General features: G+C 37.6%; 1 protein-coding gene and 1 pseudogene across 5 annotated transcripts in view; both read right to left on the reverse strand.

Moving 5' to 3' along the window:
* Positions 1 to 22,688, reverse strand: part of NBEAL1 (neurobeachin like 1) — a 175,686-nt gene that overhangs the window by 75,054 nt on the left and 77,944 nt on the right. For all 5 annotated transcript variants that reach the window (XM_075529601.1, XM_075529600.1, XM_075529604.1 and 2 more), the window contains 13 exons: positions 21,302 to 21,435; positions 20,417 to 20,576; positions 20,211 to 20,313; positions 19,582 to 19,738; positions 17,054 to 17,212; positions 13,235 to 13,394; positions 12,401 to 12,489; positions 8,980 to 9,540; positions 8,658 to 8,833; positions 5,264 to 5,417; positions 4,921 to 5,049; positions 3,503 to 3,808; positions 3,267 to 3,416 (listed from right to left, as the gene is read on the reverse strand). In XM_075529601.1, the coding sequence (XP_075385716.1) occupies positions 3,267 to 3,416; positions 3,503 to 3,808; positions 4,921 to 5,049; positions 5,264 to 5,417; positions 8,658 to 8,833; positions 8,980 to 9,540; positions 12,401 to 12,489; positions 13,235 to 13,394; positions 17,054 to 17,212; positions 19,582 to 19,738; positions 20,211 to 20,313; positions 20,417 to 20,576; positions 21,302 to 21,435 (2,438 nt within the window). The remainder of the gene's footprint in view (positions 1 to 3,266; positions 3,417 to 3,502; positions 3,809 to 4,920; positions 5,050 to 5,263; positions 5,418 to 8,657; positions 8,834 to 8,979; positions 9,541 to 12,400; positions 12,490 to 13,234; positions 13,395 to 17,053; positions 17,213 to 19,581; positions 19,739 to 20,210; positions 20,314 to 20,416; positions 20,577 to 21,301; positions 21,436 to 22,688) is intronic.
* LOC142424412 (transcription factor Spi-C pseudogene) lies at positions 15,222 to 15,858 on the reverse strand (annotated as a pseudogene).

Here is a 22,688-nt window from a genome sequence, read left to right on the forward strand (position 1 = left end):
GTGTATGTATAACTGGTAAATTAGGTCTAATTATTGAAAAGAAATAGAAAATTTTAAATATTTAATAAAGTAAAAAGCTATACAGGCATAAAATGACAAGGTAAAATGATCACAGTATCATTTAAGAAGCAATGAATAAAACTGCCCCATTTTGTTTAAATCAAACACACACCTAAAGATACAAGAAAGGTATAAACTAAAATATTGATAGTGCTCAAGTTGCAGGTGTTTCATAGTTTTACTGAAAAAGAATTCTTTAGAACTTATAGATCTCTCCAAATACCACATCCCCTCCTCCAGTCTTCCACAATACATATTTGATTGACAGGAAAAAAATGACTAAATTAATAAACATACACACATATATACAACTCATTGTCATAGTCAATTCCATGAATAAAATCAATACAAAGGGTCCCAGAAGATACACATCTTTACAGGAGCAGTCTAATCTTTGTCCCACAGAGTAGATGGTGGGTTTGAATTGCCAACCTTGACATGGGCAGCGCACTGCTTCCATACAAATTCTTAGGAAGTTAGTTTGATTTTTACATTTAATGTTACTAGTATACAATAGGTAATAAAACCTCATTTTCATTTTTTTATTGGGGTGGTTTCTTTTTCACTGGAAGTTTTGAGAGTTCGTATCTATTTTGAGTATGTCCTTTTCCTGATACAAGGTGCATGTATCTACTGCAGTCCTTGGCTTGTGCGTATTCTTTAACAGGGTGCTGTTTAAAGATCAAATGACTTAATTATGAAATCAATTTTTTTCTCTTAAGAACCAAGACCGGTATCTATGAATTGTCTGATGCAAGCTCATGAAGATTTTTACCCTATGATTTCATCAAGATGAACATTTTCAGCTTTACATTTTACTTTTACATCTACATAACGTCATGATCCATTTAAATTTAATTTTTACGCATAATGCAAATACAAGCCAGTTCCTTTTCCTGAAAGATATCCAGTTGTTCTGCACAATTGATTAAAACTATTGTGGATTCTTCAGCGAGTTATTACTGTAACTTTCTCAAATATCACTTCTTAGCCATATTAGTGTATCTATTTTGGACTTTCTGTTCTATAACATAGGCCTACATTAATAGTCTTTTTTTTTAATAAGTCACTTTATTGGAAGCTCTTACAACAATCCGTATACCAATTGTTATCAAGCACATTTGTACATGTGCTGCCGTCATTTGAGCCCTTTCTCTTTTTCTCCTCCCTCCCCTGCCCTCCCACCATTGTGAACCCTTGATAAATTACATTTTTATTTTCATATCACTGTCCACAGTCTCCCTTCACCCACATTTCTGTTGATCATCTACATTAATAGTCTTTCGCCAATTTCACACTTGCGGGCCAGAAACTTCGTCATGAATTTTCAAATTATGTTGATTAGTGCCTCCAATTTTATTTTTTTCCAAATTGTTTTGACGATTCTAATTTCTGTCCTATGTGAATTCTGGACTCAATTTGTCTATGAGTAAAAATGAAGTTGGTAGGGCTTTGACTGGGTTTGCTTTGAACCGTCAGACTAATTTGGGTAAAATTATCCTATTAAAATGACTTAGGACAGCTATCAAGTCCTTCAATCCAGGAAAAGTATCTCTCTCCTTCTTTAATTTTGTTCCAGACTGTTTTTGACATTTCTAGCATATATCTCCTGCGTATATTTTATTGAACAGATACCTAAGTATTTCATTTTTTTCAGAGTTATGGTATATAGTGTTTCCTTTAAAACTTCAGTTCCTGATGGTTTATTGTTAACTTGTTAACGTACTGTATACTTCTCATCTTTAAGACCTTGCTAAACTCACTTATTAGGTCTGGGAATTTCTTCATCATTCTTGGAATTTTCAATGTTGTCTACAAATAAAATTAGTTTTATTTGTGATTTTCCAATGAGAATGCCTTTTATTTCTCTTTATATTCTTAATGCATTTGGTAGAACTTAAAATAAAATATTGACTCAAATCATTAAGACTGGACATTGTTGGCTAGATCCTGATCCTAGGAAGAAAACATACAATTTTTTTTCATCTTTTTGTATAAAGTTACTTGTAGGATTTTTGTAGATGTTCTGGAAATCCCTACCTATCCCTTCAGTTCTTAGTACTTTCATGAATGGATACTAAATTTTGCCAAATGCTCTTTTGGCACCCAGTGATGTAATTATATAATTTTTCTTAATAACTCTCTTAATGTGCTATATTGAGTGATTTTTTTTAATGTGAAACTAGCTTTACATTGCCAGGGAAATTCTATATGATTGTCACATACTATTTTTTAATATGTAAGTGGGCTTCAAAAGTTAATGAAAAATGTAATTAAAATATAATTAAAATTTTCTACAAATTTTTAAGCCCTCTTAGATTGTGATTTGAATTATACCTGTCCCTGGTCTGTAGTTTTCTATTACTGCCTTTGTAATAGCTTCGGTATGATATAAAATGGGTCATAAATTTAGTTAGGAAGTGTTCACAACACTAGAATTTACTGATAAGATTGAAAGGATCTGGTATCATTTCTTCATTAAATGTCTGGAAGAATTTGAAACTATCTGAGCCTGGAGTCTTGTTTTTGGGAAAGTTTTAACTACAGATTTAATAGATACAGGTGTCTTAAAGTTGCCTATTGCAAAATTTGTTCAGAACATTGTCTTTCAAAAAGTAAATTGAAATATTTGCTTATGTAGTTCAATCTTAGTATTACTTTGATGTATATGAAGTCAACAGTAATAACCCTCTTTCATTATTGATATTGATTTTTTTTTTTTACTTCTCAGGTTATACTTTAGCAAGCTGGCTAGTAGTCTATCAGTAAAAAATATTTTGAACACCTAGATTTTGGTTTCACCAATTTTTTTCTCTTGTTTTGCTTTTTATAATTTCATTTTCAATCATTGCTAATTCCTGTGCTACGGGTTTATAATGCTTTTCTTTTTATAGTTCTAGTGGAGCCGTTAGTGCTACAAATTTCGCTTTAACCACTGAGATACATCCACTCTCCCTAAGAAATCTACTAACATACCATCAGCTTTATACTACTTACACAATCACTCTGTAGAGAATGTTTCTCCTATTAATTTGTTTTAGCCATAACTGGTGAGTTGTTTCTCCTTCCATTTTGACAAAATTGTTCGACAGACACAGAAAATCCAATTGGTGTGCAACGTTCGGGCTTTATATTACTCTTACTTGAATAAGTACTTCTAATCAACATTAAGAGTTGTATCTGCTGAAATATTTAATAAGTTTTACCTGAAATTTCAGTTTGCTTTCTCCTCCTTCCCGATCTCGTTTATGCATATTCACCATTAAGGCTTCATAACAATCTTTCCAAAAGACTGCCATGTTCCCGCGACCATCACAGAACGTACGGATTTCATACTGCTTCATGGAAGGCACAATCTGATTTAAAAACAAATTTTAACATTAACATCTATAAAATGACACTCCAGTAGGAAAAAAAAAAGTTCAAAAAAGGTATAACTTACATATTTTTCAATGAAAACTTGCCACTCATTTGAACTGCAATATTCTTGGAAATCTTCAAAAAATGAGGAGCTGCCGCTGGTAAGCGGTAAAGAAGGCAGGTGTAGGTTCATGAAGAGCAGCTCATAGATCTTGGAAACCAGGGTGCGAACCAGGGGAATCAGAAAGGAGTAGATTTCAGTCTGTTCCTTGATTGACTGTCTTAGAACACATTCCAGCTTTCCTAAAATATAGCATGCCTCATTCTGATTTTCAATCACTTTGGTCTGAAGGAGCGTGTTTAGCTTTGCTGATGCCATAGCACATACCTGGAGGCAAAATAATGTAGGTGAGAAAACACAGGGATAAGTAAAAAGAGCAGGCATTTATTGTCTGCAAAGGTCTGTCCAGCTACTTTAAAAGTGTTTTTTTAATTAAAAAAGAAACATATATTTATTAATTTCGAATATACAAAACGTTGTGGTGGACTATTTATCAACCAAACGTACATGTCACTCCTCCTTACACTTTGCCAAAGATAGGAAAAGGCACTGTCTCTAACTCCAACAATAGCCTTTAAAATGTATGTTAAACAAATATCCAGCGTTTTGTCAGTGATTGGTTCAGGTTCATCTCTGATCAGTCAACTCAGATCATTGTCTCTATCACAGAGACCCATTCAAAGTTGGTCCTATTAGTGCATGTCATAACTTTTACATAATAAATGCTAAGAACTGTGGAGGATCTCCAATTTTATTTCACCTACAAGTCAATAACTTAGCCTGTCTCAGTTTCATGGATGCTGGCAGCAGCAGAAGAGAGACTCTGGAAGTAAAAGGTCCTCAGCAGTGTCAGGGCTCACAGTGTCAGCATTTGTACTGGCTCCTCAAGCCCTGGACGAGATGGTGCATGCACATGCTGCGCTTGCATTACAAGACAGGACACAGAAAACCTCCACTTCCACCCAACGTCAATTTTCAAAGAAAGGCCTTGTCTTTTAGGAATCTAACCATATTGAACCAGCTTTAGACCATCGGTTCTCAATCTGTAGGTCGTGACCCCTTTGGGGTCCAACGACCCTTTTACAGGGGTCACCCAATTGATAACACTAGCAAAATTATGCTTATGAAGTAGCAATGAAAATAATTTTATGATTTGGTGGGGATAACCACAACATGAGAAACTATTAAAGGGTCATGGGATTAGGAAGGTTGAGAACCACTGCTTTAAGCAAACCTTAAAATTACAATGAGGCATAAACATCAAGAAGAAATAATTAGCTGCCACTCAATTTCTTTGCTGAATTCACAAAAAAGTTAAATCATTGATACTTTAAAAACTAATGAAAATATTAAAATACTAGAAAAACATTATGCTCATCACATGAATAATACCTGAGCTGTATGCAAATATAGAAAATAATGTAAAAGAACTGACAAACCTGTAATTTACCCTTTCCAATGAATTCTAGAAGCAACTGGATCTGAATTTGAGAGAGCTTTACCCACTCAGGACTCTCAGTATACCACACTGTCAGACAGTCGAAGAGCAGCATTATATCCTCTAGAAGCTAACACAAAGGAAAAATTAAAAAGTAAAACATTACTTCTTAAATCTATTGGTGATAATTTTCTCCCAACACGAATACAAATCATAAACATTTTTTAAATGAGCACAATTGGCAAAATCCAAAATAATTATCCTACTACTTGTTATAAAATTGTATTTCTTTGAAGAAAATCATTGGCAACCCAAATCATTACTTTAAAAGGATATTACTGTACCTTTTCAGTCCATATGTTTGAATTAATTAGTCCCTCTGACTGCAGAAAGTCCTGTGTGATCAGCATGAGTCTAAAGGCATTTTCAGCGATTCCTGGATTCACTTTTGCTTCTCTGTTTTCTGTGACTGCCCATTCTAACATTTTCTGTAGCAAACTAAATGCAACACAGTCATCATTAAATCAGAAAAAATTAGAAAAATAGCAGGTCATTGAAAACAACGTTACTTAGTAATAGAACTGCATCCCCAAAGATACACAGTCACCTGCAGGTGTGGATGGAATTTAACAGTGGAACAACTTTTTAATATTTGGAGTATCTACCTTTAATACATCTAATTACCAAGGTCAAAGTAGAAGTTGTGCCTCACCTGACTACAGAAAGACTATGAAAGTAGTCAACACAGGGATTCATATGGTAGCCAAGTAAAAAGGAGGGTAAAAGAAAAAAGAAGAGGACATAGATGGTGGGGAACAGGGCATAACCCCAGCCATGGGGAAGGTATTGTTTGTCTCCACAGGAAAGGGAGAGGGACCAGGCCTCAACCTGGTTCACCAGACCTGAAGGCAACATACTGGCATGAAGAAGTGAACCAACAGAGATCTGCGAGACTGGCCCCATTCCAAGCTGCGTGGACCCCCTCCCCAGAAGAAAGCACTACAGAGGACAGCACTGAAGGTAACACCTAGGAGAAAGGGGTTGTTTGCTCAGAGCACACTAAGAGGGAAGAGGGAGAGAGAATGGACAGCACCTTAGTCCACCAAGCCCCGAGGGCAATATTCCTGCTCCGAGCAGCCAAAGAACAGAGAGGGCCTTACTGGCAGCCCCACCATGAGCCAGGCATACCCTTCACTGACTGAACCATAGCACTAAAGGGGACATCGGTGCAGACACACTGCAGGAATTGTGCCTGGTGACCCCCCACAAAGGGGAAAAACACGAAGGGAGTGCAACAGAGCAGCAAGGGGAGCAAAGCAGAGAAATCCACGAGGAATCCCAAAATAGACTTTGGGGCAGGGCTGGGCATCTCATCACACTCGATCGGAAAACATTCATAAAGGTCAACAAACAGACCTGGAACTATTTATAGCCCTTTTCTTTTGTAGGGCTTAATCAAGTGCAATGTAGCCAAGAGGAATTACTGAGAGCCCAATGCAGGTCAAACATGATCGTGGGACAAGAGGAAAGTCAAAGGAAACAGAAGAAAGAACTAGGAGGCAAAGGGCATTTACAGAGGTATCAATACAGGCAAGCAGCTCACTATCATGACGTTAATTCTACCTTACAAATCCAGCTAGACCAGAGCATGTACACTGGTACAGATAAGAGCGCGAAATACAGGGAATTTAGGACAAATAAACCACTCAGGACCAATAATGAGAGCAGCGATAGCAGAGGGACAACAGAAAGGTTGGTGAAGGGAGACAGTGGTTAGTGTAAGACATGGAAAAAGTAAATTTTATAAATTATCAAGGGTTCATGAGGGAGGGATGGTAGAGGAGGAGCAAAAATGAGCTGAGACCAAGGGTTCAAGCAGAAAGAAAATGTTTTTTAAATGATGATGTGAACATATGTACAAATGTGCTTGACACAATGGATGTATTTATGGATTGTGATAAGAGCTGTCTAAGCCACCATTAAATGATAAAAAAAATTACAGGCAAGTACATATTGGGCCTCTACTCAAGTACTCCCTTACCAAAGAACACTTTGTTCTAATAACCTGGCATTCTGTGATGCTCAACTTCTGTACACAATCACTGAAGACAAAATAGGTGCATAAGCAAATGTGGTAAAGAAAGCTGATGTTGCCCAGCTATGAAAAGATATTGTGCCTGTTGGTCTTAAAGGCTTGAAGATAATAAACAAGCGACCATCTAGCCGAAAAAGCAACAAAGCCCACCTTGAAGGGGCATACCAGCCTGTGTGATCACGAGGCATCAATGGGAACAGTTATCAAGCATCAGAAGACCCAAAGGCCATCTGTAGACATTGGACATCCCCTCACAGAAGGGTCACAAGGAAGGGACAAGCCAGCCACAGTGCACTACAGCACTGAGGAAACACACAACATTCTCTAGTTCAGAGACTATACTTCCAAATGCCGCGACCCTTTCATACAGTTCTCATGTTGTGGTGACCCCCAACCGTAATATTATTTTTGTTGCTAATTCATAACTGTAATTTTGCTACTGTTATGAATCAGGTGACCCCTTTGAAAGGGTCATTCGACACCCCCAAAGGGGTCATGACCCACAGGTTGAGAACCACTGTTCTAGTTCCATAATGTGTCCTACCCCAACTACCATGACCCCAGTTCTACCTTACAAACCCAGAGCATGTACACTGGTACAGATAAGAGCTAGAAACACATGGAATCCAGGGCAGATAAACTCCTCAGGAACAATTATGGAAGTAGCTATACCATGAGGGTAGGGGAAGGTTGGGGAGAGAAGAGGAACCGATGGTAATGATTGATGTATAACCCCTGCCACCCACGGTGATGAACAAACTCATGGGTGAAGGAAGACAGATATTAAAAAGAAATAAGCTATCAAAATAATAATAATTTAAAATTTATCAAGGGTTCATGAGGGTGGGAGGGTGAGGGAGGTGGGAAAAAAATGAGCTGATACCAAGGGCCCAAGTAGAAAGAAAATGTTTTGAAAAGGATGATGGCAACATATGTACAAATGAAAAAATAAATTAAAAAATATACGTACAAATGTACTTGACACAATGGATGTATGGATTGTTATAAGAGTTATAAGAGCTCCCAATAAAATGACTTTAAAAAAAAAAGCAAGAAAACTATGATGGCAACATATGCACAAATGTGACTGATAAAATTGATGTATGGATTGTTGTTTTAAGAGCTATAAGAGAAGCCAATGAAATGATAAAAATAATAGATAGATAGATAGGTAGATAGACTTTCCATGAGATATTTAGTATCTGTAATGATGAAAATCAGGAAGATTAAGGGAGGAGAGCCGTGCTTGGCCTTACAGAGAAATTAGCCATGGGGAAGGCAAAAGAGGTAAATCTTCCCTGGTGTGCAATTGTGACAGAGTCCTTTCGGCTTCAGGGAAGTTCATTAAAACACTACTCCTTACCCTTAGCATGGAAAACTCAAATTTGGATAAGCCTGTAGAACAAAGTGCATCAAACCCTTAGACACCACAGAAGGTAATTTGCGTAACAAAGAGGCTTTGGAGTTGAGTTTGGAAGGCTAGCTAGCTCCCACTAGAAAGTTAAAGATGGGGTCTTAGAGTGATCACTGTTTCTCCTGCCGCACCCACAGAAGATCGTGAATAAACAAAGAAATCCCCAGTAACTATTACTTTAGGTTCCAACCCACTGCAAAAGGAGAAGAATTACAAACGGAATGCTTACATTAATTTTATTTCATCTGGAGGTCGAAGTAACTCACTGGATATTCCTGGTTTAGTTAGTGCAGAAAACACTTGTCCCCTTTCAATCCAAGTATCATCATCGGACTTTTCTAGTCCCTTACACATTATATAATTCAAAATATTTGTCAGTAATTGAAGAAGTTCCTCCTCACATTTCTGAACAGCAACAAAAAAAAAGATAAAGTCACTAACAATCTAGTTACTTCTGAGCTTTTAGTACATAGGGTACCTGTTAATAATTGGCACATTAGAGGTGTATGATAGACTTTTTTAAGTTCAAATGGAAAGATAAAGAATGTTACCTCTTGGTTTTCAAGTAAGAAGTCATCACTAAAGCCTGCATCATTGGCGTTGCAACTTTCTTTATCAGGATGACCAGCAAATGATTTCGTCGATTCAACTGGGGATGGTGTGCTAGGCGGGCTGTCAGGCATATGACTGCCACTATCACTCAGTTCACAAGAGTCAATTCCACTGAGATCTAAACTCAGATGTGAGGGGTTGCTATTCCAGAAGTCTTCTTGATTCTCTGACTTGAGAGACAATTCTCCTACAGAGCTATCTTCTTGAAATATTGGCATGTTCGAGTCTAAAGAGTGTCCATCCTCCAAACTCCACTGATCAGAAGACACATTTGCAGATGCAAAAGAGTTCATTTTTTCATCATCTGCCTTTTCATCAAAATTCCTCTTGGTATCTTCTGCTGCAATATTTTTGTCATTGTCTTTCATCCTATGCCTATTAAGAATATTTCCATTTTCAAAACTGGCTTTTAATAAAAGCCTAACTAAGGTGTCCTGCCAACCCACTTGCTGTGATATCTGATAGGCTGCATCTGGCTGGGACTGCAAAATTTGCAAAATCTGCAAGAAATGAAGGTGAAATTCTTCAAAACGTACTCCATGCTTTACATTTAAAATGTCTCTTTTTAGTTATTGTAATGAGAAAGCATCTCAATGAGAAACTATGGGAAGATTTACTTTTATATGCTTAGGTTCTTTACTTTATCTGGAGGCTATTTAGAAGACACTATGTGTGTAATTAATATACATATGTACCCTGTACAGAGTAACCAAAGTCAAATTCAATGCTATCAGGTCAGTGCTGACTCAGAGTGACCGAGTGAGTTTCCGAGTCTATGACTACTTGTAGGAGTAGAAAATCCAGTTGTTCTTCTGCGGAGCTGATGGTGGTTTCGAACTACCAACCTTGCAGATAGTAGCCCAATGTGTAACCACTGTGATCAAGGTCAGCAGTTTGAAGCCGCCAGCCGCTCCTTGGGAGAAAGATGGACAGTCTCAGCAACTCAGAAGGGAAGTTCTACCCTGTCCTATAGGGTCGCTATGAGACGACATCAAGTTGATGGCAGAGCGAGTAAAGAAGTGAGAAGTTCTGATCAGAAAGGGCACACAGGACAACTAAGAGGGAACTCCAAACACACTCAGGGAAAAATGATGTGAAAAGATAATGGAATTTTGTGGAAGCCCCAATAAGTAAACTGGGCATTACCTCAAACTTACCACTGGACTGAAGGCTGAAATTAGCCCAAGTACACAGCACTGTTGGACCTCTAGTCTGGAGGGCGCCCAATGAACGGAGGCCCAAAACTACCAAACACTTACTATTTTAATACTCGCCTTGCTTCTTTCTGACATGTATTAATCTGGTAGGCATGGCTCTGCTGCTATGAATGAATATTATTGGAAGATTTTCCCTATCATCAGCCCCCGTTGTTTGTGTAAACAGTGCCCAGTCACTTAAAAGTTTAATGTGTACAAGTCAACAATTCATGTACTGCGGTTCATAGCTGGCTTACGCTTGTACAATTTCCTTTTCTCAATAGTGCTTTTAAATTCTATGCTACTAAACTATGCTAAACTATGCTAAACTAATGACATCATCAATGAGTAGTGGTTATGCATTGGGCTGCTAACTGTAAGGTTCGCAGTCTGAAATCACCAGCCATCTCTGCCTGGGAAGATAAGGCTGTCACCCCTCTGAAGTACGCTTGGAAACTCACAGGGGCAGTTCTACAGTGCAAGTGACAGCCTAAGGGGATGATTGAGAATGTTCCCGGACATAAAATGAAAATGTTGTCTTGAAGGTGCAACAGAGAAAGATTCAAACCATAGATGGATTAATGGATTTGGGACTTGCACTTAATTGTACCTTCAATCTAAGAATAATTAGTTCTGATGACATGGCCCTGTTTGATGAAGAGATCACTGAAGATAGGGGTGATATAACAAAATGTGGTGAAGAAACTAGATGGTGCCCAACTATGAGAAATAATAGTGTCTGTGGTCTAAATTCTTGTTTGAAAACAAGCAGTCATCTAAGCAAGGTATCAACCAAGTCCACAAAGAAGTACACCAGCCTGCGTTATCCAAGAATTGCAAACAATATAATCCAAATCTAAGGAGCAAATGGCATCAGGTTTTAGATTATGAACACTAGGTTTGCAGAAGGTTATGGATGACAGTGGAAACCCCAAGTCCAACTGCAGTGTCCACACACAGATTTACCCTCTGGTGAATTCCTGTGAATAGCCCCGTTATCAGACAGAGCATTGGAAAGTAGATTGTGGCAGATATAGTTAGGTCAAAATGTAAAATTTTATCATTTGATGTCCTCTTTAGACTCATCTTAAAGCTGTTTCAACTTCAAAAGGGGAGCCCCGGAGGGATACACGTGGATTAAGCCCCCAGGGAACCCCCTCTGACAAGAACAAGGAGTGTGAAAGCCTGGCTGACATACAGAACACATTAGAAAGCGGAATATTAAAGATGCAATCATGTTAAAATACAGCATCCTATCATTACGATCCATTTACATTTGTTCTAGTGTTAATGCTTTCTGCTGTCTTTTGATTGAGGTTTTGTTTTATTTAGTTATTCCTGTTAGTGTTTTGATGATGGTGGTGTTTGTTTTCTGTATCTGACATCCTGGATAGGTAAATCTACAGAGGCAGCAGTACTTTGAATAATGGTTCCATGGGTTATGGTTGTGGACGTTGGGGGAGAATGGGGAGCTAATAATGATGAGTACAAGATTGAAGAAATATTCTAAACCTGACTGTGATGATGATTGTACAAGTCTTTCTCTCCTCCCCCAACAGTTTTATTGGCACATAATTTACATTATGTAATTGAATAGTTCAATCATTCAATCATATCAAGGGAAATTGTACAATCACCACAGATGTGATTTAACTGTGGAATGATGTAATTAACATGCCCATAGAATTGTTGGAGAAAAAAAGATAATACAATTTTTCCACTAATGTTTTAGAAGGCCCTCATATTTCTTTGGAGTTAAGGTAAAATGGATAAATTAAAGGCTAATCATTGTTGAATGTGTCACAAGCAAACCACTCAACATTTTTTCAACAAAGTTCAAAAGCTTTAACCACCTTAAAATACATCATGTAAATGTGAAATAGTCACATTCATTGCAAGTTCTGGATAAAGAAGCTACCCTCTAGTAACATACTTCTGACGGGAGAGAGCATGTTTGCAGGAGACCATGTGGGCTTAAGAACACAAGCAAACACTGATTTGTCATAAAGATAACAAACCCCAAAGAAACTGCTTATTTTTAAAAATGATGTCTTCTGTAAAATAATAATATTTAAACTCACAGCTGTTGAACACAAACAACCCCAGCGTCATCACACTATACTACTACTGAACTTTAAAATATATACCTTAGAAGATTACCCACCTTTCTGCAGATGACCATGCGGACATTTACACAGGCTCTGTGAGAGATATGTACCACAGACAACAGATCTTTGAAGTTAATGACAGGATCTACAATGGGAAAGTTAAAAAGTAAATTCTGCAGATAACCAAATAAAAAATTAGGGGTCTTAAACAGTTGTAAAAATGCTGAAATAACTATTTCATTTGAAAATTCAGTCTTCATAAATTATGTTCAAATTTTAAAGAAAGTCTAGGACATTGGTGTCTTCCTGAGGTAGCCCTTTCTTTGACTGGCTGGACATATAACCGTGCTGCTAGCCTCCGATAATATTGTGCACCTTTTCATGTTCCTGTGAATTAAGACACTGTATATGGCGTAAGCTAAAAAAGGCTTTATCTGATACCTTTTGGAACTCTCAGCATCTAACATAAAATTTACAATTTAGAGTTAAAGTACTGGAAATACTTTCAAAGTAAAGATTGGGAAACATCTGAAATTAGTTTTCATTTCTGCCTTCATGAACTTCAAGCTCCTTGGAGAAAAAGCCAGACTTTTGTACATCATATCTAGACTGTCTTTTTCTTGTAATATAGCCTCGATTGTTAACTTAGTCATTTAATCAATAAACTATTAGTGAAGGCCTATCAAGTACTAGGTATAGTACGATGTGCTGACACACAACAACAATCCAAGGCAAACACCGCAGAATCATATAGCAGGTAACATTTAAAGCAACAGAAGCAGGTGGCAGTAGAAACTTCCATTAAAAAAAAAAGAAAGAAAACCATCAAACAGAATTACCCTATTAAGCACATCGCTTAGATGTACTAGTAGTTTCAATCTTAGTCTTACCTGTATTTATGATCTGATTGGTAAGGTTTTTAATGAGAGAGGTGTTAATGGGTGCTTCACTGAGAAGGAGTCCCAATCCTGAGTAGCCAATTTCTCTGAGTCGAATACGCTGCTTGCTTCGTTCATAAACATTCGTGCATTTCAACATTTGTTCTATCACCTGGCCATAAGTAATACATTATTAATATACAGAACTAAAAACAGTTTATCACTTAGATTAATATTAAATTCTACTTTAAAATGTTTTTAAAGCAGCATTTTATTTCTCAAAGTTGTAGAAAGGGGGAACCGATCTCGGGGATCTACATATAACCTCCTCTCTGGGGGATGGGCAACAGGAAAATGAGTTAAGGGAGACGTTGGGCAGTGTAAGATAAGATAAAATAATAATTTATAAATTATTAAGGGTTCATGAGGGAGGGAAAGCGGGGAGGGAGGGGGAAGGAATAAAGGAAAATGAGCTGATTCCAGGAACCCAAGTGGAAGGTGAATTTTGAGATTGAAGAGGGCAGCAAATGTATAAGGGTGTTTTACTCAATTGATACATGTATGGATTGTGATAAGAATTGTATGAGCCCCCCAAAAAATGATTTAAAATATATAAATACATAAATAAATAGTAATAAGCAGTACTCATGTCATTAAAAAAATGAATCTATAGCAAAGTGGGAGAAGAAAGCAGATCATGCTTGGCTATCAATGAATAGTGTCTGGGTTCGTAAAGGCTTGTCTTAAAACAAGCAGCTAACTAAGTAAGGCATCAGCTAAGTCTACAAGAAAGAAGCACACCAGCTTGTGTGATCCAAGGATGGTAATTAATAAAAATCCAAATATGGAAGAACATCAGCGCTTAAATTCTGAACACTCAGTATGCAGAAGGGTATGGATGAAAACGAACACCCCAAACTCATTTGCAGGGTTCCCCAAGAATTAATTCTCAGGTGAATTCCGAGACTATGGACCAGGGATGGGAAAGGCTTTATTACCAGACAGAGTGCATTGTAAGGTGGATCACTGTACTTGACATTTGGTTACAATGTGACATGTCATTAGAACTCCCTTTGGATCCAATGTATACTTGCTCCAGTTTTTAATATTTTCTGTGTTCTTTTTAAGGAAAAAAAGGATAAGTGTTGCCATGAAATTAAATTTCTAGTTCACAAATCTCTTTTTTGGGAGGCATGGGTGTATTTTTATTTTTTAACTAAAAGATCATTTTATTGAGGCTCTTACGGCTCTTTTAACAATCCATACATCAATTGTAACAGGCACATTTGTACATATGTTGTCATAATCTTTTTCAAAACATTTTCTTTCTACTTGAGCCCTTGGTATCAACTTCTCCCAACCCCAACTTCCAACCCTCATGACTCCTTCTTCATAAATTATAAATTATTTTCCTTTTTTTTTTTTGGAGATAGGACAATAAAGCTTTTAAGAATACTCATTCACTCAAGCAGAACTATGCCTCTTGGACAAGACGTGCCATACCAAAGCAAAGAGCTTAAAAGCAAAGAAAATAGAAAATATATGGTGGTCTGAAGTTGCCAATTACTGGGCACCTTCAAATTAGGAAGCTTGAACCGTAGTCCAATGACCTCCAAATCCATAAGCTTGGGATCATCATCATCTGCTCCTCTAAGTCCCAGGGGGATCTCAGTTCCTTTAATCTGCCATAGGGTATGTTTAAGGTAAAATCCAGTTTACTTAGAGAGGTTTCCAAATGAACCCTCATGTTGTGGTCTAGAAGGATGCTGTGCGCACAGAGGAACAGAGTCTACAGTCCCTGTTGTCTGCAGCATGCTGCTGGGTCACCAACGAAGGTGGTCGTGTTTCCACCAATATTAGTATAGGCTGGATGCTGTTTCAGCAAGGATAGCAACAAGGTAACTGATTTGTTTTCTTCTCTTCAGTATTTGCCTTAAAGGAAGAGTCCTAGCTGGTAGAAGCTTCTGGTGCCAGGAAGCCATTAAACACATGGGTATGGCTAGCAATCAGGCTCACTTAGCTCATGGTAGTTGGCACATGGATGGTTATAGTTTGCATTCCAATGATTTAAACCGAGATATTCTTGTTCAGGTTGGACACACGGTGAGTAGAAGACCTCTTTTCCCAAGAAATAAGAGGGAGAAAGTCTTTGGAGAATGGCCTCGCTGAACTGGTAAGTTAGTTTTCTCCGGATTTTGATGATTTCCCCAGTTCTTCCATAATTCCGCAATGCCCTGGCCATTTTCTGGTAAGTCATGGTCTTCCGGTTGCCTTTCCTTTCCCCCCAAAGTTCTGCAAGTCTCTCTTTGTTTTTTGACACAAACTGAAAGATGCCCTTGCTTCTATCTACCCACTGAATACAAGAAGCCATCTCCGGTTACACAGGGATTCAATAAGGTATTCAAACAGCCGAAGCTTCTTTCGGCGATGATGGTTTTCCAGGTACAGGCAGGCTCCTCCGCAGGCAGCACTCCAAAGCAGCTGGGGCTCCCTCGGACCTGAGCACAGTGGTTGAGGAAAGCCAGGTAATTTTTGTAGTCTGGAGAGTACTGGAGGTTGCCTATTGAATATTGCCTCAACACATCAGAAGCATCTTCAAATGCTTGCCCCAACTTGTCTTGTTCACTACAAGCCATGTTTGATTAATAAATTGGGTGATTCTGTTCATGGACGTGCTACCTTGCGTCCAAGAGGGCCAGACGATAAATTATTTTCTTATCTAATACCATCACTGTCTCCCTACACAAAAATTTCTTAAATAATTTAAAATTTTACTTCTTTACAATAAGTGCTTAGAAACAAAACTTACAGCTTATAAGGACAAAGGTATGTTTATAAGTTACTCTTAGCCAATCTAGCAACGCATTAATGTAAAAATTAACAAAAATAATTTGCAAAGACAAAGAAAAATTTCTTGTAGAAACTTGGAGGCTGAATTAATTCTTTGGGTGAGATCCACATATTTTTATGTGAGATCTTGAAAGCCTAAATAAAAAGAAAAAAAAATCTAGACAGACTAATGACATGAGTAATCCCTGCAAAACTGTTTTGGAGCAATAAAAATTTCCAGAGAAGATGCTCGGCCTGGGCAGATGCTCCACGGAGCAGCCTAGGTCTCCACAGTCGGTACTCGAGAAAGACCATGCCAGGCCACTGGCACTGCACCACAAACTAGGCCCCATCAGCAGACCCTATAATACAACTCAATGGATGCAATGGGAAACAATTGTCACAAGATAATTAAGTATAATGAACAGCAAAAAATCAATGCTTTTGGCTATAGAAAGATGACTCATTCTTCTAATTTAGCTCACAAGAAGTGAGGTGATTTCAGTCGAACATCAAAGTGACAATTTGAGATAACTTCATAAATAGATTCCATATCTTTGGAGAGGTTGCTAATCTTTTGGCCTTAAATTTCTTTATTTGTAAAATGAAGATAATTACAGTACTGACTTCATCTGCCATATAAAGAATGTTATGCAAAAAAAAAAAAGAATGTTATGCAAGTGTTACTTCTTGTGCTATTAAGTTGCTAAATTTCCATGCAGACCCATCTTAAGTTAAAAAGGTGATAAGAGAGTTTTACTTGAGTACTGTATGACAAAGTAGGTTTTCCTTGCTGAAGAATTACCAGATTGCAATACAACTGGTTTTTGTGTAAATATACAAACACTCAAATGATACTTATCTAAGATACTAAAACATGAAAAAAATCAAGAATTTAACTTAAAATTAGACATCAATATGAAAATAATGTATGCAAGTATGTTGAAAGTACAATCATGTCTATAAATACTTCTAATGAAGATGCTTAAGAAATGTTTTTACCTTGAAAATGATTTCTCTTAGTCTGTCAGAGTACTTCTGATTTAAGAGCAAGGCATAAAGTATATCAGCATTTCCTGGTTCAAAGAGCAGTAGGAAAAGCTGACCTCTGGTTGGACTGGTACGCAGGAGACTGAAGAGTACATCCAAAATCCCAAAGAGCTTTTAAAATTAAACAACACAAAGCAAATAACCACATTTATATATAGAAGTACCAATAAAGCCGTAAGTCATAAAAACAGTTAATCAACTGAAATTCCTATAAGCCCCCAGGAATCCCTGAGAGGCACCGACAATGCACTCATGCCAGTTGAGACACTGATGACGGAAATATACCGACGGAAGTCTTGAAATAAAGACCCGGCAATCTACCTTTAAAAAACAGCCACCGAAAGCCCAATGGTTTGCACTTCTACTTTGACACATGACATTGCCATGAACTGGAATAGACTGTGCAATTTGTGAGGCCTGGCTTTGATATTCCCCAAGATTCTGAACCAACACAGTCCTTTCCTTCCAATAAACTTTTGCTCGTTCCATTTCGTTGATGTAGCCTCTCCTAAACTCTTACCTATGCATATGAACAGTCATCTCTTTCACAAAGCTTTCCCCAGATTCCTTAGCATGTCATATCTCAACCTTATGGAACTGTTGTTAGCTGCCTGGTCAGCCTGGCTCATGTTGCTGCCACACATGAGATTACACTGTAGTGACACATTAGGGTGTCCAGCGGCAGATTTTGTTAGAAGTAGATTGCCAGGCCTTTTCCTAATATATCTTCATCTAGAAGAGCGGTTCTCAACCTTCCTCATGCCACGACCCTTTCATACAGTTCCTCATGTGGTGGTGACCCCCAACCATAAAACTATTTTCATTGCTACTTCATAACTGTCATTTTGCTACTATTATGAATCATACTGTAAATATCTGATAAGCAGGATATATTTTCATTGCCACAAATTGAACATAATTAAAATAGTGATTAATCACAAAAACAATATGTAATTATATATTGTGAAATATTTATTTCTAATAACATATAAATGAAATTTTGTCTGGAAGCATGTTGTAGAATGGATAACAGTCTTCACACCCGCTACTCGTATGTGGGCGTATCTGCATGTGGGCAGACCCGCCTGGAGACAGAGGAGTGGTGTCTCGGTTCCTGAGGCCATCAAAAATATGGTGTTAGGTGACCCTGTGACACGATTGTTTGACCCTCAAAGGGGTCATGACCCACAGGTTGAGAACTGCTGGTCTAGAAGTGCTACTGAAATCTGTTCATAGTCATTCATGCCCTCAACAGGCTGAAAATAAGAAAGATAATTCACTCATTACTGGATTACCTACAATTTATTGTGTGTATATAAGGTTTGAAAAAATGTTGTTACAACTGAATGGATCAAGAAAATGTCACGGGCAATGAATCACCGTTGTGCAATAAATGATGGCTACTCGTTCTTCTACACGTGGCAACCTCACATGAAAACAGTCATGTAACCACCGAGAAATCTGCGCATATTACATGAAGGTCAGATAGAAAATACTTTAGTTCATATAAATTAAAGCCACTTAACTTCCTAATTTCACAAGTGGTACACTTGTGAAAGGTAACAGAAGGAACTGTAAATACATCTGGGTTCCAGTCCCAGGTTTATTAAGTCACATAACCTCTTAAACACCTCAATTTCCAAATGCGTAAACAGGAAGAAGAATTCAGGTTCTGTATATATTACAATAGGGTTGTCAATGTTTACTGTGCATCAGAATAGCTTGCAGGGTTTGAAAGAGAAGATGGAAGATAAACCCTAAACTCACTGCCATCGAGTCCATTCTGACTCATGAAGACTCTACAGGACAGAGCAGAACTACCTGTGTGACCTTCCAAGGCTGTTAAATCTTCAAGGGGGAAGAACGCTTCATCTTTCTCCTAGGGAGCAGCTGGTGCTTTTGAAGTGCTTGCCTTGTGGTTACTACCAACTACGTAACCCGCTGTGCTACCAGGCTCCTTAGACGGGAAGAAGGGTGTGCAAATGTTTACATGCCTACCAAGTTCCCAGGTAAACCTGATTAAAGACCATACATTGAGAATTACTTGTCCTACAGGGTAGTTCTAAAGATCAAATAAGGTAAATGTTGTGGAACTATTTTCTTAAAATATGAATTCATTTATAATTTGGTCTTTATTCAAAATTTTTATAAAACTAGGTTGGTTAAATTTTATTTTAAAAATCTACTTAGTAACGTTGATGGTATCTATAGTGTGAGCTTTAAAAATAAGTTTCATAATTACCAAAGTCATGTACTGCACTTTCTAGCTAGTTAAAATAACTAAATATACTGCCATCTCTGTGTTATTAAACTGTCAGTTAGTACCTAAAGTTTTTTTTCACTACATAATACTAGTATTTGACATGGCATGCATTGTATTAACATGACCAATATGATAATTAAATAATTTAAGAGTACAAGAAAATGTTATAACAACTATAATGTAAAAAGAAGAAAAAGTTTTATCTCCTGTATAATACCTGTTCTTCTTCATTAGTAGCTGCTATGTAACCCATAATACTTTGTATTTCTTCATGAGTTCCACCTTTGCTGAGAAAGTATTTAACAAGTCCATATAGAGATGTCCTTATTGTCCGAACATCATCTACAGACAGCTCATTGTATTTGCAGCCACTCCTGAAAGTGAAAGCCAAAGAGCAAAAATTAGAGACAATTTTTTTCCATTTTTGTTCATTATTTAAATATAAAAATATTTATAGATAGGAAGTGGACCTTTCTGTGTAATTATCAGAATTCATGGTGCCTTGTGCTTTTTTCTTTTTAAGGAAACATTTTAGAAATAAACAAAAATAATACACCTTATATTTACAGAACACTCGGTTCTCAGTGCTTTCATACATGCTAACCTAATTTATTATTACTTCTATATCATAGATGAGGAAACTCAAGCCCAGAGAAGAGGGATAACCTTCCTTTGGCTACACAATTAACAAAGCACAAAACTCCAACCCAATCTAGATGCTCCATTTTTCATGATCTGAACCTCTAAACTATCATGCGTCTCTGCAGTAACTCAATAATCTACACATGTCAATCAAGTAGCTGACAGAAAACATTATCAAAATGAGTGGGAACATGGGCCTCATACCCATAATAAATGCGAAGTGTATCCAGGAGAAACTGAACACCGTATTTCTTTCGAAAAACTCTCCTGCTGTCTTTGATAATGGTAGAAAGATACTGTATGTGACCTGAAACAGAAAGTTCACTCTTAATTGACAAATGTCAAAGTCACAGGAATAATTACAAATTTCTAAAACCACCGTAAATTTGTATTTAACTGCTTGCTCTTACCAATTCGTAAAGGAAAATCTCCACGGTTCCAAATTCGAAAGTCAAAGAGTAAATACTGATACATTTGTTGCAAAAGCTGCACATTTTTCTCTAATGATACCTGCTCGATTAATATTTGGATTGCCATCAATACATTTACATCCATCAAGGTGCTTGGCACCTGAAATACAAATTGAGAGGGTTCTGTACAGTTCAATTTAAATCACTGTCATTAAGGTATAAATTAAAGCAATTAGCTCTCTCCATTCCCCTCAGCACTGCCAATTCTGCTACCTCTGCCCTCTGGTCTGTGAAACGGTCTGCACACCAGGAAGCTATGTCGACTATTTCTCTTCTTCTTTATACCAAGCCCTGGCCGACCTGTTGGAAACTCCGGAACCTTGACCCTGCCGCAGCGCAGCATCCCTTCCCCGCCAAGAGCCCCCTTCCAGAGTCATATTTATTTCTCTGAATAAACGTGCCACCCACCCCAGAAAAAAAATTAAAGCAATTAATTCAGACCATCTATTAGCTCTAAAATTTAAAATTCTGGTGAGAAAGCTAGATGTAAAGCGAGAACATATTTTCCCTATGTTACCTTCCTAAAACAGTTTTAGGTATGATCAAACATCTTATATACCAAAGCTAAAATAAAAGCATCCTATATACCCAGGATTCTAAACATGAAGTTAGTCATTCTTGAACAAGGTGACTCAAATAACTCTTTTTAAGTTTCTTGTGAAACAAATTACATAAATTAATATACATTACATAAATTAATATTAATATAACAAATTACATAAATTAATTAAAGCACATAGACACAGTTAGTTATTACAAAGAAAACCCAACACCAATTGTTTATTTTCACCACCAGCCGCATCTACTGTTATCAGACTGACTCACCTTCTGAAGTAAGACACCAAGAGTCGCCACTCCATGGGAGTGAATAAGATTGTCTTGGTTGATAGGATGTCTCTGAATAAAGTGCTTCACAATCAAAATAAATGTTGCAACTAAGTTTCTCTCTAGTCGTGATTCTGGAATTGTGAACATGCCATTAATGACCACAGATGCTCTCAATATCACATTTTAATATCGAGCTGCACATTGTAACAAAGGGGGCTTTAGTTCAGCAGGTTGCCTCCAGAGTTCACTTGTAGTGCATAAACACCAGAGAAGGCAGCACTCACTGCACATTATGAGGCTAAGTCAAAAACACTGCTATAAAATCAGAGAAACCTTTATTACACAAAAAACAGAGGAATGTAAACCTTATCACTTCCATCTCGCTCTAAACCCTCCATCTCGTTCTATACACTTTTAAAGAGGGTGATTTTATCGCTCTAACCCTTTCCAAAGAATTCTTCGCTCTTTGGTTTACATCACACCATAAGGGAAAATCATGTTCCTTTTCAATGTTTGTGTTTGTTTTTTTTACTTTGGGAACAAAAAGAAGTCTGATGGCAAGGTCAAGGTTGTAGGATACATGGGGTAGTTCCCCAAGGGCAACCCTTGCTATCCTTGAAGTGAGCAAATACACTGTCATGATGCAAACAAGCCACAGGGCAACTTCCCAGCCTTTCTCGTTTTCCACTGTCTAAACACGTCCTACAAGGCCTCTATGACTGACCTGTAAGGCAAGTGTTTATTGAGTGAAGGGGAAGATAAAATCCTAGAACAGCAGTTCTCAACCTGTGGGTCACAACCCCTTTGGGTGGGAGTGGGGGGGGGTGTCAAACGACCCTTTCACAGGGGTCGCCCGATTCATAACAGTGGCAAAATTACAGTGATGCAGTAGCAACAAAATAGCTTTATGGTTGAGGGGTCACCACAATATGAGGAACTGTATTAAGGGTTGCGGCATTAGGAAGGGAGAACCACTGTCCTAGAAGAAGGAGATAGGCCCCCCCAAAAGGTAAAACAGGGCAAGCTGTTGGGATGTTTGATAAATTGTTTTAAGTTGTTGATGCAAAACTGATGATCTGATATATAAATCCCCCAAAATTCACAATAAAAAACATGGACATATACTTAGATGACCCCTTTGTGATCCCTACCAATAATCACCATCATCTTCTGAGCTGATCTCTCTGCCTTGAATTTAACTAGCTTGGTAGACCCTCTGTGAAGGAACTGTTCGGATTTGACCTTACTCTGATTCTTACTGGTAAATCTAAGAATTAATGGTAGCGACTCATCCCATAAAACCATCATCAATAGCTTTGATCTTGCTTAAAAGAGTGATGAAAAGATCAGTTTCTTTGAGCTATCTTATTGTCACACTTGTTTA

Source organism: Tenrec ecaudatus, chromosome 13 (genome assembly GCF_050624435.1).
Source record: "Tenrec ecaudatus isolate mTenEca1 chromosome 13, mTenEca1.hap1, whole genome shotgun sequence".
NCBI classification, from domain to species: Eukaryota; Metazoa; Chordata; class Mammalia; order Afrosoricida; family Tenrecidae; genus Tenrec; species Tenrec ecaudatus.